Source organism: Sparus aurata, chromosome 20 (genome assembly GCF_900880675.1).
Source record: "Sparus aurata chromosome 20, fSpaAur1.1, whole genome shotgun sequence".
NCBI classification, from domain to species: Eukaryota; Metazoa; Chordata; class Actinopteri; order Spariformes; family Sparidae; genus Sparus; species Sparus aurata.
In genome coordinates, this window is record NC_044206.1 from 10,025,397 (window position 1) to 10,043,664 (window position 18,268).

At 42.5% G+C, this 18,268-nt stretch overlaps 2 protein-coding genes across 3 annotated transcripts; one reads left to right on the top strand and one right to left on the bottom strand.

Moving 5' to 3' along the window:
- Window positions 1–2,017: 2,017 nt before the first annotated feature.
- LOC115570821 (putative surface protein SACOL0050) lies at window positions 2,018–5,011 on the bottom strand. Of its 2 annotated transcripts, XR_003981820.1 has the most exons (3): window positions 4,777–5,011; window positions 3,576–4,681; window positions 2,018–2,154 (listed from the first exon to the last, which is right to left on the bottom strand). XR_003981820.1 is itself a non-coding variant. In XM_030399579.1 (2 exons), exons 1-2 carry the CDS (start codon window positions 4,814–4,816, stop codon window positions 3,753–3,755), a joined length of 969 nt encoding a protein of 322 aa, XP_030255439.1. In that variant the 5' UTR covers window positions 4,817–5,011; the 3' UTR covers window positions 2,641–3,752. The 2 variants fall into 2 exon arrangements, 1 of the variants encoding a protein (XP_030255439.1); XM_030399579.1 differs by lacking the exon at window positions 2,018–2,154 and having other exon boundaries at window positions 2,641–4,681.
- A 5,922-nt stretch (window positions 5,012–10,933) lies between these two features.
- ercc4 (excision repair cross-complementation group 4) lies at window positions 10,934–17,720 on the top strand. The gene is made up of 10 exons (XM_030399344.1): window positions 10,934–11,257; window positions 12,322–12,502; window positions 13,577–13,772; window positions 13,853–14,060; window positions 14,205–14,385; window positions 14,512–14,643; window positions 14,748–14,852; window positions 15,762–16,425; window positions 16,528–16,640; window positions 16,760–17,720. The coding sequence occupies exons 1-10, from the start codon at window positions 11,081–11,083 to the stop codon at window positions 17,500–17,502; spliced, it is 2,700 nt and encodes an 899-aa protein (XP_030255204.1). The 5' UTR covers window positions 10,934–11,080; the 3' UTR covers window positions 17,503–17,720.
- Window positions 17,721–18,268: the final 548 nt, after the last annotated feature.

The window sequence follows — 18,268 nt, forward strand, 5'->3', positions numbered from 1 at the left end:
CTGCGAACGCCCAGTCTGCCAGCCGCCTTGAATTATTCATCTAATATGCCCATTTGACAAGGCCAGCCATTTTGCTGCTCCGCCAAACATTAAAGGCGGGAGAAAAATGTGTTTATCCATCTCTCTGTGTCTCACTCTTTCACTTCCTGTTATTGTCCTCTCCTCTCCCTCAGCTCGCCCCTCTGTTCCTCCGACTCATCCTTTCTCGCAAAACGCCACGTTCCCGTCCTCTTTATTGGCATGCGCTGTCACAGTGATTTGCTAAAGTGGATGTGACAGGCAGCGAGCCTTGTTCATGCCTCTTAGAAAGCCATACATTTGCTTCAATAGAATTCTTTCGTCTCGTTTCTTCGGCTTCTTTCGACACGCTGTGTTTGACCACGGGAGAGTGCTTTTTCTTCCCATGCTATAATTTTTTTTTTTTTTCACTTGTTTTGTCACTGATAATATATGCAAATTGCAGCCCTGGAAGTGCGTAGGTCTCTTTGCTTTTGGTAATCAGCTCCCACCATTACACAAACAAAGAAATTACTTCTGTGTGTGTCATTATGGTTGAGCATTACAGAGACTGCTTGAATGGCGCTGCTTGACCCAGCTCTGAGTGCCAAAATGCTCCTCTCTCTCATCTATATTTCAGTGTACCGAGGGTGTTCTGTAATAATCTCAATTTGTGAACATGCAGCGGTGCCACTCCGGCCTTTCAAAGCTCCATAATCTTTAGTCACATCCCACTAAGGTCCTGGAGTAGCAAGGTTCACGACAGCCTGAAATGGTATACATGTGGACCCTGCAGCAGCTATATTCTATGTAGCTGTAGTTCTTTTTATCTCCAGTGAAACTGGCTCAGCTGGCACAGTTTTTTCGGAATTCATGTATGCTCTTAGCACAGAATGGCTTTCAGTGAGTCACACTTTTCACAATTTGACCCAGAGCGAGGTTGGCTCAACCCGAGGTGCAGTCTAAGAGTTTTTGGCCCGGCACTTCAATCATGGACGCACTAAAACATCTAATGTTTGTTGAAAAAAACTCAGAGGGGATTTGAATGGTGGTTATTCGTTTCACCCACCTTTCAAAATATAAAACTTGTCTAAAAGCTATTACTGAAAAGAAAAAAAAAAAAAGAAAAAAAGTGTGTGTTGCTATTTTGTAGCAAGGATCCCCTTTTTGTAGTTGGGATTGAAATCACACTGAACCGAAACGGAATGTCAAATTTAGGTTGAGGGCAGAAGTAAACAAGTCACCATTACCGCAGTGGCTTCTTCTGTGAGCCTGCGCCCATAACACTGTGATGTTTGAAAGGATTTCCATTTTTAAACTGCTTTTGCTGAGAAATATGACATGCTGCGTTTTGAAAATATGACCTCAGAATTGCCCTTTAATAATTGAGTAAAGACTATAATATAAAACGTAGTGTTCATGAAGTCAAAGGGGCCCTGTGGACTAACATCAGCTTCTGTTGCTCATTTGAGAATGCATAAAGTCACTTCCTTTGGTCCACTGGTGGAGGTGATTGCCCCCATGTTAGAAAAAACACAGAGCAAGTGCCCTCCAAAGTAAATGGCACTTTAATTTATGTCAATGGAGTCTCTTGTTTGTATTCCGTGAGACGTGCCGACAACAAACAGGATTCAAATCAAATTAATTTTATTTATATAGCCCAAAATCGCAATCACATTGCCTCAATTCCCTCAATTTTACCCCAGGGTAAAAAAAAAAACGATAGAAGAAACCTCAGGAAGAGCCACAGAGGAAGGATCCCTCTTCCAGGACAGACAGACATGCAATAGATCACATTTTTAAATCACAGTTAACAAGTTACATAAACAGAGAGTCTGATACAAATTATATGTAAAGTGAGTGGATCCAGGAGATGACTGAGCAGGACGAGGCATCACCAAGTGGTGCCCGAGCCACAGGACCTCCTGTCCACCATGGTGACCTGGAAGAGGGCAGGCCACACAAGATAATTAGTAATAGACAGAGAGAGGGATCAAGATTTACAGAAATATAGATATGAGGAGAAAGTGAAACAGAGGAGAGCATTGATCCAGCGGAGCCCAGGGTGTGACGATCCAGAGCGTTCAGTATTTCAAGGCAGCAGGAGCACGGAAACGGTAGATGGTCCCAGGGGCCCATGGTCCATCAGAGGGGAGCCTGATTGAAAGAGAGGAGGAGGAGAAAGAGGAGGAGGAAGAGGAGAAGGAGGAAGCCATACAGTGTAGAGAGTGACACAGCTTGCAGCTTATAGGGGAATTTTTTTTTTAGAGAAATGCGATGTTGATGGGAATAAACAGATTGTTTCTGGTCTGCAGTACAATGTAAAATCTAATACTATAGGAACTCACTGTGACTGACACCGACCCACTGAAGAAGCCAATCATTGATATCAAGGGCTAATTAAAGGCTAAATTGAAGAAGTGAATTCACTAGTTTCAATTTCATGTGTTTCAGATTGCCAGATTGCGAGTTGATTTTTAATCAGAAACTAGAAAATAATGCAACCGGGGTTTATTTACCAAACCAAATAACAATTCTCATGATCTGTTTTTTTCCCCAGTTTCGAACTACTGATCCCGGCTTGTGTAGATAATAACCTCCACATTTGCACAGGCTCATTTAATCCATCAATGGGACTAAGTGTACTCTCACTGAATTCAGTTTTATTCTGTTTTCTGCACAAGACACACATCAGCCAACACATTGATCTATGGTTTAGTATTTTGGCTTATACACTTAATCATTTTCTTGGTGAGAGTTAGATAGGAATATTGATGTCACTTTGATGGCTGCGCAGTTATTTGTAAAGCTAGCAGGCAGCAGCATGTTGCTTAGGCTGAAAGGGGGAAATAGCTAGCCTGGCTCTGTCTTCAAGTAACAAAATCCACATGCCTGCACATCTAAAGCTCACCTATTAATATGATTTGACAGTATCCTATTTGTTAAAAGGTGCTGATTGGCCACCTGTTGATTTCATACTCCAAACAAAAGGGCAGCGTGCACTAGTGTAACCGCTATCTGATACTAACTGTAGCTGCTTTTAGCTAGTAAGCTAAAGTTAAGGGTTCAGCTAGCGGTGGTTTTAGCTGAATCTCCCCAAACTGAGAGCTCGCAGCACCAGCGAAGTGCACCTACAGACAATTTAGAGTAACCGATTATTCGTCTTTGGATTGTGGGAGGAAGCCGGGTCACCTGGAGAGAACACCACAGAGGCACGGGAGAACATGCAAACGTCGCACAGAAAGGCCCTGCCCGGTCCCTCTTGCTGTGGGGCAACAACACTAACCACTGCGCCACCGCGCTGCCTGTGTAGTAGTATACGAGACTAAATATGATTTTTTTTTTTTTAATACACTTTTTAGATTTAACAGACAACGTCTCCGATTATGGGAAGAAGCCGGAGCACCCGGAGAGAACCCACGTTGGATTGGGGAGAACATGCAAACTTTGCACAGAAAGGCTCTGCCTGGTCCTTCTTGCTGTGGGGCAACAGACCTAGCCACTTTGCCGCTGTGCTGCCCTTGAGGTGGTATATGAAATTAAATATAATTTTCAAGAAATAGACTTTTTAGATTTACCACGCAATGTCTCCGATTGTGGGAGGAAGCCGGAGCACCCGGAGAGAACCCACGACGGAATGGGGAGAACATGCAAACTTTGCACAGAAAGGCTCTGCCCAGTCCTTCTTGCTGTGGGCAAACAGCACTAACCTACCAAAGATCTTCTTAATAAGGCTTCGCTGATTGTGTCTCATTTTAACGTCTCCATCTTTTGCTGCCTCTCCCTCCCTTTCTGTCATCCCTTTTCCTAGACCTCTTTCCAGAGCAACTGGGCTGTGGGTCTTCCTCCTCCACCTGCTGGCTATCTTCCTCGTCAGTATCTTCCACAGCACCCTCATCTTCAGACAGATCAACATCACAACTACTCCGAGCAAGATTGTGTCCAGTTGTGTCCGTATCCGTATCAGAGTCGCTGTCGGTAAACTCATGACATTGTCTTAATGTTTTGCTGCTGCTATACTTATTTTCTTCTTGGTCATGCTCTCTTGGCCATTTCGTGGATGGACCAGGCAGAGGGTCTTCTTCGGCACACTCAGCGCTAGCACCTGCATGTTCAACTGCCGTATTTCCAGTATTCTCGTCAGTGTTGTTATGGTCACTGCAAATGCTGCCAGCGTCGATGTCTGATGAGCAGTCATCGTCGTCGCACCATCTGAATCTTTTCCTACTTCTCTCTTCATCGTCCGCTTCATCCTCCTCTCTGGACCTCTTCAGTGATCGTCTGGGCAAGAGGTCATGCTCTTCTACATCCTGACCAACTCCAGCAGCAACCTCAGCACTGGCAACAGCATCAGCATCTGCTGCATTTTCATTATTGCCGTCATCGTTATCAACATCGTGATTGTCAATGTTGTCAAAGTCAACATTGTCATTCACATTGTCATTGTCGAGGTCATCCACGTTGTAATGGTTTTCGATGTTGTCATGGTTTTCATTGTTGTCATGGTTTTCGTTGTTGTCATGGTTTTCATCAATGTTGGGAAGAACTCCAAACAGCCATAATATCCACGCAACGCCGTCAATACCATTTCTATCAATGACAAGGGTCAGCAAGTGAACAAAACTATCTGGGCGGTCACCGGCTGCTTCCTCATCCACTCTGAGAATCGATTCGATTGGTGGGCCTGTAAGATAAGTTACATAATTATGTTACCATTAGCAATGATAAAAACTGTAAATCAGTGTCCTGTAACTCAAAAATGAAGAGCTAAGTACTTACGATTTTCACCGTTGTGCTTTCCATCTCCATGGTCAGACATTTTACTAAATAGATAAGCCAAAGCAATCAAGTTATCTCTTCTCTTCTTTTTCTGGTGCCGCAGTTTACAAGACTAAATATAATTTTCAAGAACTACACTTTCATCGATTGTAATGTGTTGCAGATGTCTGAAAAATGGTTTGTCTCCTGTGGAAAGCTGCAGGTCCCCTAATGTGTGTCTTTGATCTGTGTTGTGTTATAATCTTCATTCTATGGTGACATACTTCACATTTTGACATATAAAGTTCTAGAACTCCACAGCTCTGCTTTGATCTTAGCTTCTCACACTGATCTGTTATGAGAAGTATACTGCTTTTAGATTGGTCAACGAATTTCATAAAAAAACCAACACAAACAATAAATCATTAATTAATTAATTATTCAATTACTCTGTGCTTTTGTTCTCCACTGTTGTCCAGAAATGATTATGTATGCTTCAATAATACATATGTTGCAGTATTTGACCTGTGCCCTCACTTGGATGAACATTGGCACTTATTTTGAGTCAATGTCACATTCGACATCCTACAGAAGCATATACATATATTCACATCACAGCAGATAGGGTCTTGTGCTGCATATTGGTTCGCACAATTTTCCCCTCCAGAATTACGAAATTGGGCCAGCTTAGCGACAATGCTAATGCTGGTAGCAGTAGCAAAATATGTCATTTCAGACACTCAAGCGGGATTTTATGTTTACTGTTGTAAACACAAATCCCAGGTCTGAAACAAATTGTCAGACGTAATGACACAAACTGACTAGGGGCTAGCTGGTTAGCATGCTAATGTCAACAGACATCTCTTCAACACAGTACAAAGATGTCAAAACTAACTTACATATTGCGCCTTTAATCCATAAGAACTGAAGTATAAGATGTTTAAGAAGAAATATTGACCAAGCTAACTGCCTCAGCAGTGGGCTAAATAGTTTGGCACGCAACCCAACATAAAAACTAAAAAGAAATGATCAAAAAGCAATTTTATCAACAGAATATGAATAACAGTTCTGATGTTATGAAATCTGTGTATTGTATTGAAGCTAACACGCTAACCAGCTATCCCTGGCACATCCAGGTCCAAAGCTCCTGTGCTAGTGGTGTAAACACGGACACTTTCCCGGTGCTCTGAGCTGCCAGCGCGGACTGCTAGCTGCACAGCTAACTGAGCTAACTAGCTCATGGCAGGGACAGTTTGCATCACTTTGCAGTTACAGTTGTGACAAGATGCCCCCTGTTTGTTCCAGATATGAATTCAAGAGGGGCTAATTCTGACATGCACCTTTAATGAACTGTAGAGATGCCGGTATAGAACAGAGCCAGGGTGGCTGTTTCCTCCTGTTTCCTGTCTTTGTGCTAAGCTAACCGCCTGCTGGCTCTAGGTTCATATTTAGTGTACTAACATGAGAGCGGCCTTGATCATCTAATCTAACTCTCAACAAGAAGTCTAATAAGCGCACTTCCTAAAATGCCAAGCTATTCCTTTAAAGTGTGTGTTAACCTCCAGAGGCGCTGAGTTTGGCCCTCAGAGCCTGGTCGGCTCTCTGGCTAAGTCCTCCATTTACAGCAAAACCCTGCTTCCTCACTCTTCTGCTAATGAGGGCTGGAGGGATGTTTCAGGCCTTTAGCTTCTGTTTCTCTCTCTCTCTCTCTCTCTCTCTCTCTCTCTCTCTCTCTCTCTCTTCCCCTCCTACACTGCAGTCAGGCATGCAGTGTTAAATATCTCTTGTCTTATTTTATCCTTCCAGCCTGCCATCAATTTCAAGCTGTTCTCCTCTCATTTACAATGTGCCACACCATCCATGATATCAGGATGCACACTGGCTGCCAAATGTACACTTTTACTCATCGCGCTCGGTGCAAAGAGGAGCGGATGAATCCCTCACATGTGCCAGTGCTTCCTCCGTGGAAACACGCTGCTTCCTCCCAAGCACATTTATGCATCGTTTGACTCAATTTCATGTACCATAAAGCTATAATAATAGCAGAGTCAACTATGCTGCTTTCTCTCTATATCTCTTTCTTGCTCTTGTCAGCCCTAATGGTGTCGTGTTACCACTCCATCTGAACTGCATCATGTTTTCATCCTGACATTAAGCTGCTGATTGTCTCCCAGAAGAGGCTGGGTGGACTTCTCACGCACTGGTCACCCCTGAGGTGGACTCGTCTGCGGGAACATGTGTGAGAACGCAGCACTCCACTGCTCTCTATAGGCCCGTTAGTGACAATGCATCGCTTTAATCCTCCAGGAGTCATTTCTGTGTCTGTGCAACTCAATTGTGAAACATTTTTAATTTTCTTTGTATAGTCTGCCATTTGCTGTCTAGCTGTGACACACTTGATGTCACTTCAGATGTAAAATTGGATTGTTTTTAAGTGATCAAGGGACCTTTTTTGACAAAACATCGCCGGTGAGATGCTGTGACAGTTCCTTTTATGTTGCTTTTCATTTCTTTAAAAAGATCAAATGAGCCTTTCTAGACGGAGAAACTGTTTTTAGTTAATGAATGACAGTTAAATCAATCGTAAAACTGAGTACGAATGCATTTCAAGGTAACACTAGAATTCTCCTCTCTTCACTGCAAAGAGCTCACCCAACCCCTGAGGTAAAATCTCATTTTTCCTTTCATGGGCTTTCTCCAGCTTTGTCCTCGCTTCTATCAAGTTGTCAGTTTCTGTTCAAGGCACCTATAAACCTCCCCAGGGGCACTACAGCGCTAAGGCGAGGCAGCATGAGCCCGACGTTGTGTCTCCTGCTACCTTCAGGGTCACCTTTGATGCTGGCTGAAGAATATCTCTCTCTGCCACTGTACAGTACATCGCCTAAACCAGCACGCCTGCAGTTTGCGAGAAATGTAACTGTGAGATTGTATGGACAAAGTTTGTGGACACCCAAAATTGAAACGTCAACAAGACTGGTGGAGATTTCATTCCACGACCATTGCCACAAAACAGACGCATTAACTCATCGCCGTGGTTCCTTCAAACAGTTGTGTTAAAGTTAAAGTTAATGTTAAAGTGTTGAAGTTAAGATAGTGATAAGTAATGGCTTGAAAAAAAAAGAACGTGTCTTTCTTTCATTTGTTTTTAAAACAAATACATGCGCTAGCCAGATCAAGAGGTTAAGACATATGTCTGAGGTGGTGGCACTCATACAGCTTTTGTCCACAGGGGGCGCCAGAATCAACAAAAGTTCCTTGTAGCAGCTTTAAATAAACCAGTCAACATTGTAAAAGTACTCCATTACAAGTAAAAGTGATCTAGAAATCCTGTTTAAGTAAATTAGCAGGAGGCATTATCAGCTACACTAAAATGTTCTGACCCACGATAATCAGTAGTGATTACACCGTGATTACATGAATACTCAGTACTTATGGGTTGGATAACACCCAAGCTTTGAATGAGGCCTTCATTTTGGACTCAGCGACACACCGGTAAAGTTTCATGGATGAATCAAAACAAAATGCAGGCCAGGCGTGTGAAATGCGAGGGAGCCACCCCCATAATTTCGCCCCCTTGCTCGCGCCACACGTATCTTTGATCTGCGTCTTACACAGTTGTGATGCGACTGCGCTCACGCAAGTCGGTCCGCAGACAGACATATGTCAAAAAGTGTTTCTGGGACCCCATCATGATATATTAGACACACAAGCAAGCCAACCAAGGTGGTCCATGGAGCTAGTGTAAATACTTTTATATTGGTATAGTTCGGCAATTTAGCTCGGTGGTCCTTGCCTTGGGGTTGGGCCTCTCCAAAGATAGATCTCCTCAAGTAAAAAAAAAGTTCTGCCACATCAACGTGCATTCATTTTTACCCCCCTCTATTATTGCTTTGTTTTTTTAAAAAGCTGGGAGTTTAAATGGAACGTTTCTGTTTGGTAGAACACACAGATGTTGATTAGGGGCCCTTACTACTTTTTTAGAAGGGGCCACAAGTCACTGCGTGTTTAATAAGCCTATCGTGTGTTTTTTATGTAAAAAAATAAAATAAAATCTGCTTAGTAACTTGTAACTACATGGGTCGAATAAATGTAGTGGGGTAAAAAGTTCAACATTTCCCTCTCATACATCATGGAGCAGAAGTGTGAAGTAGCATAATTTCAAGTCGGCCAACGACTTTGACCATACAGTGATTACATTCTGCTATTTAAGATTTTCCATATTACTCTTCCCTCAACTGTTGACAGTATTAATGAAGTTCATTATTGATGGAAGAGTCGCTGAAATATGACTTCTAATTAATATACTTTCTTAATTTCTGCAACAGTCCTTCACCCCTCATTTGTTCAAAATCAAGATATTAAAAGAAATAAGTTCTCCGAACAGATTCGATTGGTGATGTTAGCACACACACACACACACACACACACACACACACACACACACACACACACACACACACACACACACACACACTCAGAGTTTCCTGTGTCAATTGAAGGGTAACTTGAACTAACTTTGCAGAATAGGACGGAGTGAAAAGAATTAAAAAACACACACTATTGTCCAGATAATACATGATAATGAGGCGAACTCAAAGGTCCATGTGTTGTTTTTATGTAATGTGGCTCCACACAGAGGATGAGTGACAGATGTAAATATCAAAGTGGATAAATTCAAGCCCGGAGTCTCAAAACTATGATGAGTCATGTCGATGTCTCTCTGTAACAAAACCTCTGTGTGTGTGTTTGTGTGTGTGTGTGTGTGTTTGTGTGTGTGTGTGTGTGTGTGTGTGTGTGTGTGTGTGTGTGTGTGTGTGTGTGTGTGTGTGGTGTGTTTGGGTTGGGGATGGTGTTGGGCTCAGCATCGTCCTGGACCTCTGCTGTCATTCATGAGCTCAGACCTATTCTGGTCCCCTCAGCCTCGTCTCTTACGGCTGAGAAATGTAGGCTGACACAACAGAGTTTCACAAAGCCCAGCTGGCAGGCTTTGTTATGCAAGCATATTACAGCTTTGTTCCTGTCGGTGCAATAGAGAAATAATCCACCCGAAAACATGTTAATACTGTCACTAACACGGCTATCGGTGCCATACCCTTCATTTATGCGCCCGTTTTATTGTATGATTGTGCACCACTCATTGCTGCAGTTAACTGAAAGTGGCTTAATGTTTGACTGGAGCTTTTAGGAGGTCTGATACTGATATCATTACCCTGACGCATCAACAATACAGCTTTGTGAAAGCTCAAAATTAATATAATGATATGATATTAAAAACTTTAAATGTAATGTTTGGTGCCAAAACGTGACAGTCTTATTGTTTTCTGAAAGATTGTCTTGTCGGGTAGAAATTCTCTAAAACAGAAATGAGACACATGCTGAATTCTCAGAGGCTCCGCATCCCGAATACCCAGCTTGCTCTGATTGGTCAGCCCACACACGCCTGAGCAGAACCCCTCACAGTGTCTGTGGTCGCGTCTGTCACGTTTTCAGCTTCCAGGCGGAACTACTGAGGAGGCTTTTCAGGAGCAGCATTTTCAGTGGAAGAAAGGAACTCCCGTTAGCGCAGACTTTGGGCTTTTTACCCTTTCAAGACTTTTTACATGCACATGAACATAAAAGACTAAAAGAAAGGAAACAGAAAAAGTGCAACATGTCTCTTTTAAAACCAAAGCAAATAAAAAGGATTTCATGATTTTAGGAAAACTCTAACTTTCAACCTGCCATGAGCCTAAATTGTTGTGAGAATGTGAAAAGGAGATATTTACATAGAAACCTAACGAGGAACAGATTAAAAACCCATCTGCTTCAACTTAACAGTTCATGCAGAAGAATGAACAGGATCAACAGTTTACCACACCAACACCACCCAAGGACAATATGCAATTATTGTAAAGACTATACTGTATTTATTCTATACCCTCACATTTCCATACAACCTGCACCACTACATATTTATTTTTTTATACTTACATTTGCACTACTTGCCTTGTACTTTCTACGCTATTTATGTTGTGTGTAATAATACTCGGATGCTGCAAGAAATTCGTTGTACACTTGTACGATGACAATAAAAGGATTCTGATTCTGATTACCTGTTACCGTGCTCCAGGTCACTAGGTGGCGCCCTTGATATCGAACGTCACTCTCAGTCACGTCTTCGTTTGTTTTTAGTGTCACGTGACCGGACGTGCAGATTCAAAACATTGAATAACACCGTGAGCAGCACACAACGGGCTGTCACACAATGATATATGTCTCTTTTAGCTAACCTCTGTCTCTCGGAGTGACAGAAACTTTGAGTTTTCCGCGTCTCCGTGGCTCCAACATGGCGGGCCCGCTGCTGGAGTTCGAGACCGAGATGTTTCTCGGTCTCTTCGGCTGTGACGGGCTGCTGGTGGTGGCGGAGGGGATGGGGCTCGACCGCATCCTGCTGCAGTTCATGCGGGTGTACTCGGAGGAGGGGAGCTTGGTCCTTCTGCTCAACACGACCACAGCTGAACAGGTGAGGAGCACGAAGGTTAACGCTGCTTCACAGGTTTCCTGTGGACGCTTCAGCTTGCCCGAAGTTAATTAGCTAGTATTCTAAGGCTAGTGGGGGTGTTTTGGCTACTTATTGATAAAACCAGATCAAGCGTGACTCAAAATGTGAAGATAAAATCTGAAATTAGTTGTCAGACATTCAAATACTGTGTCTGTTTGAAAATAATAGATAACTACCACCGTATTAGTCTTCCAACAGCGTAAACAGTACTCTCTTTTCACAGACATTTTGACTTTTCAAGGCAGGAAAAGCACAGGTGCACTCAACAGCATTAAAGGAGCACTATGTAGATTTGGAGAAAAAACTCAAACTCAGCATTTTAACATTTACATTATGAATGAGGTAGTAATTCATAATGTAAATAAGCTGTTGTCAGAGGTCAAGAAGGTCCCCAGTGTGTTGATAGTAGTGGGTGAACTGCATTACCCACAATGCCATATAAGCAGTCACGCGTTAGTGGCGTCGCTGTTCAAGTTGTCTACCTGAAGTTGGTCAGTAAAGCTGCATGAAACCTATGCTGGTGTGTTCATTGAGAGCAACAAACTTAACACCCAGAACACTGTTTGAAGTTAGAAAGGTGGCAGGGTCCGCCACATGTAAACAAAGCAAAACAGTATGAAACTATGTTGTCCTCGGTTTGTTTATTCAGTCATGAAAACAAACCGAGTTTGTTTATTTAGTTTGTTAAGGCATTCAAAAAATCAGTCAGAAGATCTTTCTCTTTTGATTACAATTTTTTCCCGAAAACTACAAAGTGCACCTTTAATGATGGCTGCATTCCATTTAGATGAGCCAGGTCCTGTACTTGCCCACTCACTGTCATGACCTACTGGGACACTTAACATAAAGGGGCCGTATTTAATGCTATTAATTCCTTGTTTCTGCAATTACATGTCAAATAGTTTGTAACCAAAAGAGTCTGTATAGCATCATATCTCACAATACATCTAATATGAGCTACCCTCTCATGTCCAATACTGAAGCAGGTTTAACAAAATGCTGTCTGTCTTGTCCTCCCTTCTCAGGAGTATTTCACAGAGCAGCTGCGAATGGAGGGTGTAACCCACCTGCCCAGGACGGTGACCAGCGACGTCCAGAGCACCGAGCGCTATAATGTGTACACTGAGGGAGGAGTGCTTTTTGTCACCAGCAGAATCTTGGTGGTCGACTTCCTCACTGACCGCATCCCGGCTCATCTCATATCAGGTCAGACGGCAGTACTATGGTTTACATATTGTATCTTATTTATCACAAAAAGTTCGGAGTCTGAGTTACTTTGTGAGAAATATTCGTCGTATCACTGTATTTGCAACATTAAAATCGGATAAATAAAGATAAATTTACATAAACATCAAATAAAGATGGGAGGTAACTACAATTGTTATATGAAGAGTAAAGTATCTATACTGGACAGTTTAAGATGTTCTGTGCAGTAAATGGCAAGTTAAAGTGAAATGGGGTAAGTGAGTAAGGGTTATATACACACACCATGTCAGCTATCTCTTTAAAGAAGATATTTAGAAATATCAGTGGGAGCTGTCAGTACACAGAACCAATGATCTGTTGATCTTTACAAAGGAAGGCTCAGTAGACGATCAGCGTCAGAGCTGAAAAGTTTAAATTAAAAAACTGAATCAAATTGTGACTTGATAATGTAAAGTCAAAGAGAATCATGGATTTAAAAAGTCAGGACGCCTGTAATAAAGACAAGGCTCAGAACGTCAGAGCACACTGTCACTCACAAACTGACTTATTACTAACGGAATGAATGGACCAATATTTCAAATTGGGTAAGCTGGGAAACAGAAAGAAATGTAGAATTGTTTTGTTTAAAAGTCATGAGGTTTTATATTCAAATCTGCCTCCATATTACATGTTAGAAAATTAAAGATATGATAAAATGCCCTTTTGAAATAAGCATTTAATGATAGATATGAAGGTGAATGTGCCATAAAATAAATCCACAAAAAGGTATAGTTATAGAGGTTTAAGCTGAACCAATTACTCAATTGGTTGTTGACTATTAAGTCATTTATTTAGTATTATCACTTTATATTTCTCTGATTCCTACTTCTTAAATTAGAATATTTTCTGGTTTCATTACTCCTTTATGACAGTAAACTGAATATCTTCAGTTGTGGACAAAACAAGACATTTGAGGAAAATTTAAATGATGTAGTTTTAAAAGATGGATTTTGCATTGCATTACTTTCTACATGTTTTTCTATTCTTCTGGTCACTCAGTGTAGTCAAACAACTTCTTCTGTACCACCCCCTCAGGCATCCTGGTGTATCGTGCTCATAAAATCATTGAGTCTTGTCAGGAGGCTTTTATCCTTCGTCTGTTCAGGCAGAAGAACAAGACAGGCTTCATTAAAGCCTTCACCGACAAGGCCACCTCCTTCTCCTCTGGCTTCTGCCAGGTGGAGCGTGTGATGAGGAACCTCTTCGTCAAGAAGCTCTACCTGTGGCCTAGGTATGATGGAACTTATTAGACATTTTTCATGGCCGACATTTAGACATGTTTAATTGATCAGGCTGTATTCTTCCCAACAGGTTTCAAGCATCGGTAAACACAGTACTGGACAGGCACAAGCCGGACGTGGTGGAGCTCCATGTCTCATTGACGCCAGCTATGAGGACCATTCAGAGCTCCATCCTGGATATAATGAGCGCCTGCCTGAAGGAGCTCAAACGCTACAATCCCAGCCTGGAGGCCGAGGACCTCTCCCTGGAGAACACACTAGGAAACTCGTTTGACAAGGTACAAGGAAAAACAGGCTCCAAACTTGGTTTTTGTTTAAAGAAAAAGCTTCCTTACCCTCTGTTGTTGTCCAAATGATGCATTGTTAATAACCTGTATTTGAGTTTAATGTTTAAGGTTGTGTTTTTCCTTACTCCCTTCCAGACCATCCGTCACTATCTAGACCCCTTGTGGCACCAGCTTGGAGCAAAGACCAAAGCCCTGGTCCAGGACCTGAAAGTCCTGAGGGTTCTCCTGCTCTACCTCACCCAGTACGACTGCGTGACCTTCCTCAATCTGCTCGAATCACTGCGCTCCAGCCAAAAGATCTTTGGATCCAACTCAGGTAAATTAGAGGCACTAAACTGCTCTGATTACTTACGTGGAAGTACTTGGGGTAAAATTGCACTGTAATTTTAGTGATTAATCACCTTTGTGTTTAATTAAGTGTGCGTGTTATTGTAACCATCAGGGTGGTTGTTCCTGGACTCCAGCACCTCCATGTTTGTAAATGCCAGGAGCAGAGTGTATCACATCCCTGAGAACAAGAAGAAACTCAAAGTGGGAGCAGAGGCAGAGAAACAGAAGTCGTCCTCTGCTTCAGGTAACCGACCCATTAACGTGTTCTTCAAAGCGAATATCAGCAACGTTTATCTGCTTGTATATGTTTTGATGTTTGAATTACTAAACACCGTGTGCGTGTTTCAGAGGTGAAGCGTGAACTCGTGTTGGAGAAGAGCCCAAAGTGGGAGGCTCTGACTGAGGTACTGCAGGAGATTGAGAGGGATAACAAGAGCTCTCAACATGAACCAGGTCAGATCACAGTTCTGTTAAAATGTTATAAAGGTCCGTCATCTCAACAGTGTGTGTCATCTCTATTCAGTGGATTTGCATATGTTGTACTATATTACCAGAATTTCATGGAAACCAGCTTTTAGTTTCCGAAGGGTGGTTTTGTTTTCTGAGAAATTACCTTGAAATTTAGCAGGCTTTTGCCCAGTTCATAGCACTAATGCTGGAGAAGCATATAAGCACATGGAATCTTCAAATTTAATTACAATTTAAATATAGAACCGGCAGAGACACCAGTTTAAATACAGCTGACATTTCACAGTCATCCTCTGGATGGGCTGGTTTGTTCATGTTCCTCGCACTGCTTTGTAGACTCCATCATACACACGACACAGGCATACTGTACTTGCCGAGAATACTGTGAAGGCAAACTAGCCTCCTTGTTTTTGTAGAGTACAGAACATGAAATAAGGTTTCTCCTGCTTGACGTTCTAACTTGTGATTTTGGTGTGCCTGTAAGACCAGTGATTGTAAGTCAGGAATACTTATAAACCAAAGGGTACTTCTGCAAAGATTGCGAAGTTAGCTTAAACTAATGGACAGACTGTTCAAAAAGCTCAAAATGACGGATAGACTCAGGTGATCTCCAGTTCATTAATTTTGAGACTACTAGCACCAATTGGCTGATCCTCTCTTGAATTAGGTCAATCACTTTTAAGGGGGTGAATACTTATGCAATCACATATTTTACATTATGTTTAATAAATTGATGTTACTTTGTAAAAATCTGTTTTTGTTTTCAACATTTTTCGTGTATGACCATGGTTCTATTTATAAAAGCAATAAAAGGGGAAAACATCCAAGGAGGTTAATACTATAACAGGATGTACACACCTGTCTAACTGTGGTGTCATGTCATGTCAACCGTAGGTCATGTGCTGATCTGTGCCAGTGATGACAGGACTTGTGCCCAGCTGCAGCAGTATGTCAGGCACGGCTCTGACCAGCTGCTAAACCGACTGTACGCCCGAACAGTTGGTAAACGGGACTCTGCTGCAGCCGCTGCCTTTGAGCTCGACTCTCACAAAAAGGGCAAAGGGTGGACCGCAAAAGGAGCCAAGGGGAAGGAGCCCGCACAGAAACAAAAAGGAAAACCCACAAAAACTAAAAAACGTCCATCTCTGACTCTGACCCAGATGATGGGGAAAGAGGAGACGGACAAAGCAGCGGCGATAGGCAGCAGTGGAGATGAGGATGAACTGACGGAGGACGAAGGGGAGGAAGAACAGCTGAAGCTGGATTTGTCATCAGATGCCTACTACGGTGTCCTAAAGGAGCCGCTGACTGTCATCCACCCACTGAAAGGTCTCACTGACCCGCACAGCTTGACTCGGGTGCTGCATGAGGTCGAGCCCAGTTTCGTAGTGCTGTACGACGCTGAACTCAGTTTCGTCCGCCAGCTGGAGATCTACAAAGCTTGCCGGCCCGGAAAGCCTCTCAGGGTGTATTTCCTCATCTATGGAGGCTCGACAGAAGAGCAGAAGTACTTGACCGCGCTGTCTAAGGAGAAGAGAGCTTTTGAGCACCTGATCAGGTCAGAACTTTATCTTCATTGCTCTCTTCTCTAGCACCTCTGGAAAATCTGTGGAGGTGTGCTGTGTTACTCATTAGTGCTTGTATGTGTGTTTCTCTGCAGGGAAAAGGCTACTATGGTCATCCCAGAGGAGAGGGAGGGTCGAGCAGACACCAACTTGGACCTTGCAAGAAATTTGGAGCCTGCCAATGCCACCACCAACACTCGCAAAGCAGGCATGTCCAATCCTTTCTCTAAAGTGTTAGATTTGCTCTCTATTTTTTGATTTTCTTTAAAGTATTACAGTTTTCATGAATATCTTATGTCACGTTTTCATTTCCTGTCCAATAACCAGGAGGCCAGGAGCAGCCTAAAGAGCCCTCACGAGTCATCGTGGACATGCGTGAGTTCCGCAGTGAGCTGCCCTCCCTGCTGCACCGCCGTGGCCTGGACATCGACCCCGTCACTCTAGAAGTGGGTGACTACATCCTGACCCCAGACACATGCGTCGAGCGCAAGAGCGTCAGCGATCTGATTGGCTCGTTGCAGAGCGGTCGCCTCTATACCCAGTGTCTCTCCATGACCCGCTACTACAAGAAACCAGTGCTTCTCATCGAGTTCGACCCAGCGAAACCGTTTTCTTTAATGGCCCGATCAGATTTCCGTCATGAGATATCAGCCAATGATATTTCCTCAAAACTCACTTTACTCACCTTGCATTTTCCTCGACTTCGAATTCTCTGGTGCCCCTCTCCACACGCCACAGCTGACCTCTTCCTGGATCTAAAGCATGGTCGCTCTGAACCCGATGCTGCAGCAGCTCAGGCAGTCACAGCTGAGTCGGACACAGTGGCTGAGTCAGCAGACCTCTATAACCCTGGACCTTATGACTTCCTTTTGAAAATGCCCGGGGTCAATACGAAAAACTATAGGGCTATTATAAAAAATGCAGACAGCCTGGCAGATTTAGCCAAACTGAGCCAGGACAAGCTAGCAGAAATACTCGGGAATGTTACCAATGCTAAGTCTTTGTATGCGTTTCTGCATAATGTTGCTGACGTCCCTGCTCCTGTGCAGAAGACCAAACAGAAGACATGAGAGGCAGTAAAGCATCTGAAAATAGTGTTAATGTAGAACACCGTAGACTGAATTCAAACCATATGTTTGTAAAGAGTGAATCTTTGTCTCTGAAGTAGAATGTGTTTTATTAATGTACAGAATGAACTGAAATAATTCAGATTTTTCTATTGTATTTTATGACTTTTTAAAAAACTTTAAACTTTGCAATAAAAGAAAAATCCTTTTCTAAATTATAATTATTTTGTATAACCTTTCTCTCAAAATAAAGCTTTCCAGAACAACCTTTATTTCTTACCCGAAAGGGGTATAACAACTTATAACATGCATTTAACACAATTTATTTTAAGTTTTGATGCCATTTTTTTGTCCAGAAAGAGATGACAGAGTTAGCCATTCATCTAGCGGTCCGAACTGAGAGATTTAGCACCAGGGGAGTGTTGGTAATAACCTTGCTAGCCCAGCTAGCATGCTAACTTCAGTAGATATCCCTGCAACACCATGCATGGATGTCATAACTTCAAAACGTATTTCTTCTCAGTCTCTTGATAATACTTTTAATACATTTGTTGTGTGTTTTCAACTAAATTTCTTAAATATTGCACCTATTAATATAATCTTTATTTAATCTGGTTATCTCATTGTGATCAACAACTCTTTTGCAAAAGACCTGAGTAAATAGCCAGAGGTAACAAAAAGTGAATACAGCATCAGAGAAGCCACTAAATAGAATCTAAGTTAAAAAGTTGAACTCAGGTAGTCCTTTGCAGTGGCGGTTCTAGACCAG

Excerpts from the sequence above, each read along its gene's own strand:
- ercc4 (XM_030399344.1), top strand. The coding sequence starts at position 11,081 with ATGGCGGGCCCGCTGCTGGAGTTCGAGACCGAGATGTTTCTCGGTCTC. Across the intron at positions 14,386-14,511 it reads GATCTTTGGATCCAACTCAG|GGTGGTTGTTCCTGGACTCC; the intron begins GTAAATTAGAGG and ends TGTAACCATCAG. Across the intron at positions 14,644-14,747 it reads GAAGTCGTCCTCTGCTTCAG|AGGTGAAGCGTGAACTCGTG; the intron begins GTAACCGACCCA and ends TGCGTGTTTCAG.
- LOC115570821 (XM_030399579.1), bottom strand. The coding sequence starts at position 4,816 with ATGTCTGACCATGGAGATGGAAAGCACAACGGTGAAAATC. Across the intron at positions 4,682-4,776 it reads AAAGCACAACGGTGAAAATC|GCCCACCAATCGAATCGATT; the intron begins GTAAGTACTTAG and ends CTTATCTTACAG.